The 10,649-nt window shown below is 36.0% G+C and overlaps 2 protein-coding genes across 3 annotated transcripts; one reads left to right on the forward strand and one right to left on the reverse strand.

Annotated features, from left to right (window-relative positions):
• The first annotated feature begins 797 nt into the window (after window positions 1-797).
• LOC100888233 (bifunctional protein GlmU) lies at window positions 798-3,391 on the forward strand. The gene is made up of 3 exons (XM_003725647.3): window positions 798-1,255; window positions 2,306-2,407; window positions 2,909-3,391. The coding sequence occupies exons 1-3, from the start codon at window positions 1,076-1,078 to the stop codon at window positions 3,110-3,112; spliced, it is 486 nt and encodes a 161-aa protein (XP_003725695.1). The 5' UTR covers window positions 798-1,075; the 3' UTR covers window positions 3,113-3,391.
• A 314-nt stretch (window positions 3,392-3,705) lies between these two features.
• LOC586103 (rRNA-processing protein FCF1 homolog) lies at window positions 3,706-10,077 on the reverse strand. 2 transcript variants are annotated; one of them, XM_011676562.2, is made up of 6 exons: window positions 10,056-10,077; window positions 9,385-9,452; window positions 8,282-8,517; window positions 7,056-7,216; window positions 5,778-5,872; window positions 3,706-5,303 (listed from the first exon to the last, which is right to left on the reverse strand). In XM_011676562.2, exons 1-6 carry the CDS (start codon window positions 10,056-10,058, stop codon window positions 5,255-5,257), a joined length of 612 nt encoding a protein of 203 aa, XP_011674864.1. In that variant the 5' UTR covers window positions 10,059-10,077; the 3' UTR covers window positions 3,706-5,254. The 2 variants fall into 2 exon arrangements, with proteins under 2 accessions (XP_011674864.1, XP_003725694.1); XM_003725646.3 differs by lacking the exon at window positions 10,056-10,077 and adding an exon at window positions 9,543-9,663.
• Window positions 10,078-10,649: the final 572 nt, after the last annotated feature.

Consider the following 10,649-nt stretch of genomic DNA (forward strand, 5'->3'; position numbering starts at 1 on the left):
GATTCAATGGAACTACTTTTCATGAGATAAAAAGGAGAAGAATTGAAGCTGCTGAAGAACAGCCTCAAACAGCTTTTCAAAGGAAGCTGACTTTGAATGCATCTGCATCTCAGGGGTGTCCCACATATAGAGAACGACGTAAGCAGTATGTACCCGCGAGATTGAATAACGAGTGGTGCAATATGTAATGCGTTATATTTCTTATTTTCTTGAATTGTGATTTTCAGGTGAATGTGAGTGACATATATGTAATCTTGTAAAAGAATGCAGTGCTGCAGAGAGTTCAAACTTGGTGTGATAGATCATTACATGTGTGTTTTTGTAATGATATTTTTGTTGTTTTTGTTGTTTTCCCAGTCTGAAGAGTAGACCCTAGACCTAAATCTAGATAGTCGTGATTGAACGAAAACAATTCATTAGATATATATATATATATATATGAAATACTCCATACAAAAGGTTCACATTGGCCTAATAAAATATTCTGTCAAGATTGACATTGATCCTATGACTGAGTTGTTAATCAAATGGGAGATGCATCATTATTTTCTTAATCTTATGTTTCTCTTTTATGCAAATTGAGGATTACTGGTGTCAAATTTTATGATCATCTGGCACCATACACATCAACTTAACTGTCCAAAATGCTTAAGGTCAATAGTAACAGAAATATCATGTTACCACCCAGAGGTAGGTTACCACCCGGAGGTGGGTTACCACTTGGAGGTGGGTTCCCCCTTACCTTTTTAAGAAGGAATGGACGATTCATGCAGACTTTGACAAATTCAATTTCTACATACTTTAGCAAGTTTAGGTCCACTGTAATCCATAATCATCTACCGGTATATAATATGTACGAATATGAAATCATAAGGTGAAAGAAAATATAACAGATGTCAATTTGAGGAGGCACAGATGATTCATTCAGACTTTGGCAATTTCTATTTCCACATAGATGCAGCGTAACTCATACTTGTGATTTGAGAAAATCTCAAACTACAATACCAGCAACGACCTGTTATTTAGAAATTACCACTATTTATTTGTTGTTCTATTTTTCAGCCCTCCACCTCAGATGTCAATGAAAAGAATGGAGAGCACAATGACTTGCCACGCCCTCAGACTGAGACCTGGAGAGGAGCTGAAGACTAAACTCCTAGAGTATGTCCAAGAGCATGGCCTCAAAGCAGCATTCATCCTGTCATGTGTTGGCAGCCTGAGGAAAGCGTCTGTAAGAATGGCCGATTCAGTATCGGTGAGTAGAATTACACTTTCCTTTGGATAGATTGTATATATTGCATCTATTTATATGTCACTTTAATCTTGATTGGACACACTCTCAAAGAATTCAGAGAAATCAACTCAGCCTAGTCCATCATCTATTGAAACATGAAAAACATTGCATTGATATATTCAATACACAATGCGAACATGATTTCTGCGTTTTAAAATAGGGTAATGAAAGTGTCCCTGAGTTTATTTTATTCAAAGTAGATGCAGTCATTTTTCTTTTTGAGGAGGTACTGTGTCAGTCATGTGCATTCTCACTTGGTGTCTTAGTTTGCTTGGCCTGTACTGCATATGGTAATTGTGTTCTTGTGTATACGTAAACTTTAAGGCCCGAATTCACAAAGGAGGTTTGTCGACAAACCTTGGTTTTCGTATGTCATATGACGCGTTTTACTCGTTTTTTTACAAACCTGGTTTGTAAAGAACAAAAGGAGGTTTGGCGAAACAAAAGGAGGTTTGAGCTCAAACCTTGCTTTGTGAATTCGGGCCATAAAGACCAAAAGGAATTGACAAAATCTAATCTTACAAGAATCAAAGGTGAGACCGTGCTCATGTAGAGATCAGCATTCACTGTAACACCATATTAATAGAAGAATGTACAGGCCAGCCAACTTCTGGAGTTCAAAAACTGTATTCTTTAATCCCAAAAGTTGTATTTTACCGTCAAAAAATTGTATTTAAAAAAAATGGATCAATGCCTCTTACAGTTCCTACATACTGTACCGTGTGAGTGTATAATAGTTTACACCTAGAAAATTACTACTGGTAATTATTTTATAAATCGTCTACCTGGCATCATCATGATACAGTGGAACCTCATTATAAAGAGCTCAGATATAATGAGGTATCTATTACCGGTATAACAAGGTGATTTTGCTGGTCCCAGCTCTTTATATATTTTTTTTTTACCCCGTTATAACAAGATTTGTGATTTAAGAATAACAAGGTAATTTCCTTGGTCCCAAGGACCTCGTTATAATGAGTTTCCACTGTACTGTATATTCTCTATACACAGGTGATCAATGTTGACAAGAATCATGAGATTGTTTCACTGGTTGGAACACTATCAGGAGGGCATGGACATCTACATATCAGTTTGTCAGATGAGAAAGGCAAGGTAGGTTCAGGATAATTCTTCTGCTCTACAGGACTGTTGTGGATGAGGGTAGGGGGAGGCTGGGAGAGTCATATTGTTTTGGTCCAATATAAACCAATGTCTACTTTTGAGGGGGGGGGGGGTCTAGATTTTTTTTTAAGGGGTCTTTATACACTTCAATATCTTGGGGTCCAATTTGGGAGCTTTTCAAGTATCCAGCCTTGCTTTATAGATGATGGCCTTCATATGCAGTGGACAAGCAGAAAATGAAAAAAATATGATTAAATTAAATAGAGAGAACAAGGGTTTGGGTGTAATTCTGTAAATGTAAAGGAAACTTTGTCATACATTTTGGCATCTTTGGTGAATGGACAAATCAGCCTCAGACCGAATGGTAATTTACCTGATGAAATAACTTGTCACAAAATTCTGTTCCAAGATATATTGCAATACAGCATACAACCGGTGGATCAAGTTCTGTATGCGTTTGTCATAATCTACCCGTTGTTTCTCGCTTTTTAGGTGTTTGGAGGACATCTCCTGGGTAGCGCAGAGGTCTTCACCACAGCAGAAGTTGTCCTTGGAGAGCTCCCTCAGCTGGAGTTCCACAGAGAGCCAGACCCTGAGAGCGGTTACGATGAACTTGCGATCCATAAGAGATCCAACCAAAACATAAACTGTGCATCAAACGATTCAAATCATGAGGGTTTGTGTACTGACAGCTGATATCATCTGACCTTTGACACTTGGGAAGTTGCTGGTTTTACAGTGGAAGTAAAAGGAGAACGGTTGAAGCCAAAAGGGTGCTAACTGATATACTTTTACACATAGTTGATACCCTTCTGGCTCTGAAAGACGATATTTCTCATTCCTCGTATATTTTGTTACCTTTATCTCACAACACATGGGATGTCCAATATCTAGGTCTGGAACCCCCAAACGTTCAAAATTTCCACATAGGACTCAAATATTTCAATCTGGACCCCTGACCAAAAAGCCCTGCTTTTATGCCATTTTAAATTAGCTTAGACTACTGAATTATCCCATCCCAATTGACTCAATACAGAAGCCACCTAGTTCCCAGAGACAATCGGTTAATTATGTTCACTTTAGGCCACCACATACCTCAATATCCAATTAGACTGGTATGCATATATTCTAGGTGAACTTCTATTTCAACACAACAACAAACATTACTTTAAATGTTGATACTCTTATGGCACTATAGTGTAGTTGACTTCATATTGCATCACCAAGATTTAAGCATGTTCCGTTAATACTCGGTATAAAATTAAATAAAAACTCATACAAACTGTTGATTTGGATTTCTGTGTAGTTTAATACATGTATATCTACTTTTATGTACAAATTATTGTCACTTATTTATTACATAGCGAGTCAAAAAAGAGAACCAAGAAAAAAAATGAGATTTACTAAATACAAGCCAGTAATAGAGCTTCTCCATATTACAACATACCAGAACATGATCAAATAATTAACAGACCACTGGTGATATGTCAAATAAATGCCAATTATTATAGGGTTTAAAAAAACCGGAGGTGAATGTTCAATGTGCCAGGGCGACACCTATTTATGGGAGCCTACAGTACACTGTACATGTGGCCCTTCCCTTTATAATCAATTATAAAAGAGGCTTTTGTTAACAGATAATATTAAAGATCTGAGAGAAAATTTACACTACTTATCTGTAAAAAGTAGACATTTTCTGTAATATCTGACTGAAATATCATGTATATATTGTCCTCTTTGGCACAAATAATATTGTCTACAAATTGATGTTTGTGTAAAGAGTTGTATTTGTAAATAAAGATATATAAACCTCAACAAATGTGTCAAGACTTTGTTTATTACAAAGGAAGTGAAACTCTACATTCACATCCTACATTGTAGAGTACTATCTATTTCAGCTCATATGAAAGAGAGCACTGGTTATGTTCATGCATTTCCATACTTGTACCGGGTATTCTCAAGAAATAAAAAGAAGCATTAATGTCCTTGCAGGTGAAAATAAGTGGTTTGATGATAAGTTGAATATGTGAATGATCTCCTGTATGAAACGCACCTTTTATCCATTTCCTTCATCCAAAAATGAAATGATGAATTGAATGGAAGTGGAACCAGAAAGAACTAATTGTCAATGGTCACATCAAAATGATTTTTTATTTTTGGATGACATGAGGTTAAAAGACTTTTCATTTTTTATCAGATTACAGGGCCCAGGCTGGGTGCAATAACTGATACATGTACCGGTACATAATTTTAATGAGGGGAAGTGAGGTGATTATTGGCAATCACTTTGACTTGAAATTTCTTGAAACTTTCCCATTATTTGTATGCAATTCAGCATTCCTATGTGCTGAATGACACCATTTATAATGCTTCATTGCTCCAACTAGTTGTTTCATGTTTTAAAGTATTGAAAGAAGACAAATAGATCTCCTCACTAAATGTGGAAGCAGGGTGAAGCAAAATCTCATGAGTGTCCTTGCAGACATTATATCGTGCAACAATATTTCTACCAAGATGATTCTCCTAACGTCAGAGCCTGATAACAAACTCCAAGAAAATGACAGTCACACAGGAAAGTCTGTACTTGTAAAGGGTTGCGATCAATTAGTCCTTTGAAGCAGAAGCTGGTTGAAGGTACATTCCACAAAGTTCCTTGCAGCTGTCTTGTCGTGCACCAACAGTTTTACTAAGCCGACTGAATTAGTTGTATCGGAGCTTTATAACCATCTCAAGGATAGGTCCTGATCCTTATAAAAAGTGGTTATGGGCTGCTGTCGTCATATCAAATTTCCAGTTGAGATGTGAGTCTGGAATAAGAGACTAGTTTTGATATTCTGATCATACTTTAGGAGCACCGAAGGCATCTGGCATCCTTTCAATTGTGTACCTGAAAGAAAAGTGAAAGTAGACTGGGTATTAAGATTTTATTTCTCCAACATACAAAATTTACTATACAGTGGAAACTTGTTACAAAAAAGTCTTTGGGACCAAGGAAATTACCTTGTTTAATATATCAGGGAAAAAAAACATAAGAATATAAAGAGCTGGGACCAGCAAAATCAGCACGTTATAAAGATATCTCGTTATATTAGAGCTCTTTATCTTGAGGTTCCACTGTACTTGTTCATTACTCCAATCATAAAGAAAATTTCAGTGTATCTTGTTATTCATTCATCAAAATCATAGAACTTCATCTAAATGACAATGGGGTTGATCAGCAACATAGAGGCAATTTGAAATATGACATACAATGTTTTCAAATTTACGTTTCGATTCTATTTTTCATCAGCATCTCAAGTACTTGTGATAGTGAACTTCTACATTCAGGAAAGAAAGATGTAAAATAGAAAAAATAACTCACCTATGTTGAGAGAGATACATGATGGGCACTCCTGGAATCTTTCGTATTCTCCTCTTCAAATCTCTGTCACAAGTTGCAACAATATAACATTTGTGCTGCATAAAGACAAATAAAGAAGAAACTGTCAACTTTGCCAATGAGAAGATTCGTTTTATCACATACTCATGGGAATACTTCACAAATCTACATGTAGTTATAAAGACAATTCAATATGAGAGTCAATCAAGTTCAGATAAATACAAAGTGTTTTTTGCAGAAATTTCATGGGAACAATGTGGCTTTTTTAAGTTATTGCACTGCAGAACCCAATACAAATTTGGGTTTTTATGAAATGTGGAGAAAAAAAAATTGTTCTGGTTTGGAAAGTTCAAGTTCTGATTACAGAAGTTTCAAAATAAAGAGCTATTTGTACTGTGAATTCCATACATTAGACTGCATACTTACCAGCCATACTTTCAGTTGGTATACATCCTTTCCATTTTCTACAATTTATTAAAGGTAGGGTGTCTGATCCCGTACTTGCTTTTGTGTGCTAAAATCCTTCCCATAGAGATTGCACACATCCCTATGCAGTCAATGAGCATTGAACGCTGGTTCGAGATTGGTCAATGTTTTTCTTACCAAATTGAGATTAAAACCAATACTGCTCGTGATCCTGAAGATGATACTCAATGAGTGAGGTGTCATATGAGAGAGCAGGTTTTTTTCTCCATATTTCCCAAAAGGGGCTCGACTCTGAACTCGACAAATACCTTGATCAAAACAGCGGTTTAAACATTGTTTTCATGGTAATTCAGAGATTTACCAATTACATAAAGTGAGCCCCCGACGGATAAGTTGGGCCAGCTCTAAGGAATATATCCATGCGCTTATTTTTTCTCTAGTCCCAAGGGATCATGAGCAGTTACAGTTTAAAAATATTCTTACCCCACGCTTTGCATATCGTGCTGTGCAGCTTTTGAGCAAAAATTAAAACTCGGCTTGTACCACTTTTTTGTCCATTCTGGACAAAAATTGGATGAATATTGCCTAGATTTTTTTTTTTTTTTTTTTTTTCTTGGGGGGGGGGGGGGGGGGGGGCTGTATCTTTTGATTGAAACATCGGTGAGCCTTGAAATTTGAAATGTGTTCTACTGAGTAGTTAATTTTTCAATTATCCAACTATGATGGTGAAAAACAATCCAAAAGGGAAAATTGAAAAATCGTTCAGACACCCTATTAAAGGCACTTGAAAAGTCGATTCTAGGGGGAAAGAAACATCATTTCTACACCACTTACCTGTGTAACTCTTTGCACAATGCAGTCATCAGCATATGTCCCTGTGTGCATGCATGGAAGCCGTTCTACCCTTGGATCTTTGGCCGTTCGTAAAGCTACATTGTACTTCTTGCCCAGCTTCTCAATCTCAGCCATGACACAGTCTGTAATGCATGGTATACCTGAAAGGATCCAAAAGACAGCTCCAAGTTGATTTTTCTTTAGACTTGATAGGTATCAGGGTCTCATTCATGCCCACTCTGTAATACACATATTTCTACTTTTCAGAGTTGATACAAGCCCATCTTAGATGTGATGTAAGTTTAATTTAACCATCACTTACATACAAATCAAACACAAATAACAATTGAAGGTTGAAATGTATTTCTAAAAACAAGCTTGAATACACCATTCACTGTTTGTTTATTATGTATCTTAAAAACAAGCCAGATAATTAACCAATTTAAATCGGTTTCCTGTTGTTGTTTTTTTCTCCCCGATTTTCCCCTTAGTTTCTCTATTCTTCCCAATTTTCCCAATTTCCCCCTATTTTTTGCAATTTTCTTACTCAAGAGGGGGGAGTGTTGTTAGATGCCATTTTTTCCCCCTCCGAATCCTCTTCTTTTTTTTTACTCAAGGGGGGGGGCGTGGTTGAGGGCACCCCCCCCCTTTTTTAATGGTGCTAACTATCACCCCTGTAAAAAGAAAAGATCATATGTAAAATGAAACAACATCTACAATTCCATCTTGAGAAAATAAGCAATTAAAAAAAGTAAGTACTTTTTCTGACTTGCACTGTTGTACCTAAATGGAAACAGAAAATTCACAACAGATATAAATTCAGTTTTGTACATGCTGAATCCTTAATGAAATGTTAAATTAATTGTTAAGCACCGGTATTGTATGGTTTGAATACTTCAAATACTGCCTATGGGTTATTGTACTACTTTAAAGAAATGCCTTTCTACGGGTGTTATCTTCTCCATTAAAAAAGTAAATAAAATGCTAATTATTAACCTAATTTTGAATTTTCTATACAAGTTGAAACATTCAGTTTCCCTTCAATCTCTGGGACAGAATTGCAGCTTACAGTATATTGTATATAGATGAGACTTGTAAAATTAAGCAATGGGAGATAATTAGGTAAAGAATGCTGTGACATATCACTTTGCATAAGAGATCTTTTAGAATTTAAAAAAAAAGGTAGAATTCCATCACCCCTTTGATATCAAAGGAAAGGCACTTACACTTTGCATAGAGGCAATCCATCATGCCTTGCACAAGGTCTATCTTGTTCTTGATGGAGAAGTTGACAAAGTTGGTATCTACGATGACGTAGTAAGGAGGACCTAGTTGGGTGTTGTACTTGAAGAAGAGAGCTGAGGAGTACTGGGGAACTTCCCTCTCTTTCAGTTTGGATGCCATTTCTTTATCTACTTTCCATTTGGGTTTCTCCTTGGGTTTTTCTCTGTCCTTTGCTTTTCTGTAACATATCAGCAGAGAATAGGATATAGACTAGTTCATATCATCTTCATAATAACAAGAATAAATTACGAATACTACTTCTACTAGTACTACTAAATAATAATTATCATCATCTCAATAAGAGGTGGCCAGCAATCTTATTACTACCCACGCTTAACGCTTTAGCCTGGCTACCATAAGGCAGCTACCTGTCATAATCCATTATCCTGCATTTCCAAAAGAGATAATTAATGAGGCGAATGGCAGCCAGTGAAAGCCAATCAGAAGGGCCAAAATATTATAGGCGCCAGACATGAAAGTGAGATATGATAAACATTGTACATGCGCTAACTTCCGTTAAGTAAATTAATCTAAATGCAAGCTAATCATTTGTCCGCAATTTGTATTACAGTACAGGTTTACGAAAAATATTTATAATATATCCTGGCCTCGTTTATCATCAATCCTTATTCTCGGACCAGCACCCCTACCCCTACCACTCAGTGTTATTCAGGGTACGCATATGCATGTTCCCTCCCTTTGAAAACACTCCCCTAAGTCCGGTGTGACTGTTAAGTCAATACGGGCCGATGTTTGTTTGTATTAGTACGAGCCGGACACTGACTTTGTAATTGTAGCGTGAAAAGTACCCCTTATTTTAGATTTTGGTAACATAATTGCAGTCCCTACGTCCCGGAGTGTGGGGGGGGGGGGGCGGGGCTGGACCCCTACTGTTTAGGAACATCAATGCGGAACTGTTAAACTCTGTACACACGACATGGGAAGCAAACTGTTGTGCATGTGCAAGGGTTTGTGTCTGCAAACTAGCTTTACATATTTTTCAATACGTGGGAACATAATATAATAATTCTGAAATTAAACTCACATTCTCGAATCTTTCAGAGATATCATGCGCTTCATGGTAGCAACCTTCTTTGTTCTTTTATCCTTCCCCTGAAAGATATAAATAGAAAAAAAGTTTAATGAAAGGAAATACGTTAATAACATATCAAAATTAGTAATTGACACTTGTTTTTTTCTTACCATGCTGATTTAATGTAGATATAATTGCGCATATGCAATGGTGCATCCGTCGCTGATCTGTATTTCTGTACACAGATCAGTGTGCATGGTGCGGTGCACGCGCTCACATATTTTATTATCACGCTATTATATCCTCTAAACTGAAAGTTGTTAGTACGGTGTCTTAAATGAGTACCTTTCCTTCTCTGAAGTTCTTGCTCTATTTTTCTTTTAAATTTCCTTTCGATATTTATATTTTTTCATCTCCTAATCTTTTCCCTTTCGTTTCTAAACGTGAATTTTTTTTTCATGTATTTTTTTATATTTTTATTTATTTGTTATTATTATTATTATTATTTTTTTTTATTTAATAAAAAATAAAAATCTTGGGGGGGGGGGAGGGGGAAGAGGGGAGGCTGCAGCTCCTAAGCCCAAATCTATCTTGCTTACATTGATCAAAATGTTGATTTATCTAGGCCTATAAATGTCATGTTCTCCTTGCTTCTAATAATTGACACTTGTTTTTTTTCTTAACATGCTGATTTAATGTAGATATTGCCCCTATATACGCTCCCTACTATACTGCCCACCTCAACTGTTGCCTGGACCTCGCACCAAGACATGCTACGGAGACCGCTCATTCACAGTTATTGCCCCCAAATTATGGAATAATCTCATATGAACGAGAAGCCCCTTCATTAGAATTATTTAAGTCTTTCCTGAAAACCCACCTCTTTTCAAACTTTGTAGCGATCCCCCTCCCCAAGTTAATTGTATTGAGTGTAATTATAATACCTTGCAGTTTAATGATATTGTTATTTTTATTGCAAATTGTATGATATTTTTTTTGATATGCATAATTGTTATATTGAATATAATGATTTGTATTTAAATAGAGCTATGAATTTAATTTGTATTTAAATAGAGCTATATGAATTTAATATAGAGCTATGAATTTAATTTGTATTTGAATATTTCACTCGGTATATTATAATTCTAAGTCCATATCTGGATTATCTGTAATATCATTTTTTTTTGCTGTTGTCCTTATTTTTTGTAATGTCATATTCTTATTTGCCCTACTTGCAATTCAATATTTTTAACATGTTTCTGTAGTATCTCTCACTT

The sequence above is a fragment of the Strongylocentrotus purpuratus genome, unplaced genomic scaffold (genome assembly GCF_000002235.5).
Source record: "Strongylocentrotus purpuratus isolate Spur 01 unplaced genomic scaffold, Spur_5.0 spur5_scaffold_5, whole genome shotgun sequence".
NCBI lineage: Eukaryota > Metazoa > Echinodermata > Echinoidea > Camarodonta > Strongylocentrotidae > Strongylocentrotus > Strongylocentrotus purpuratus.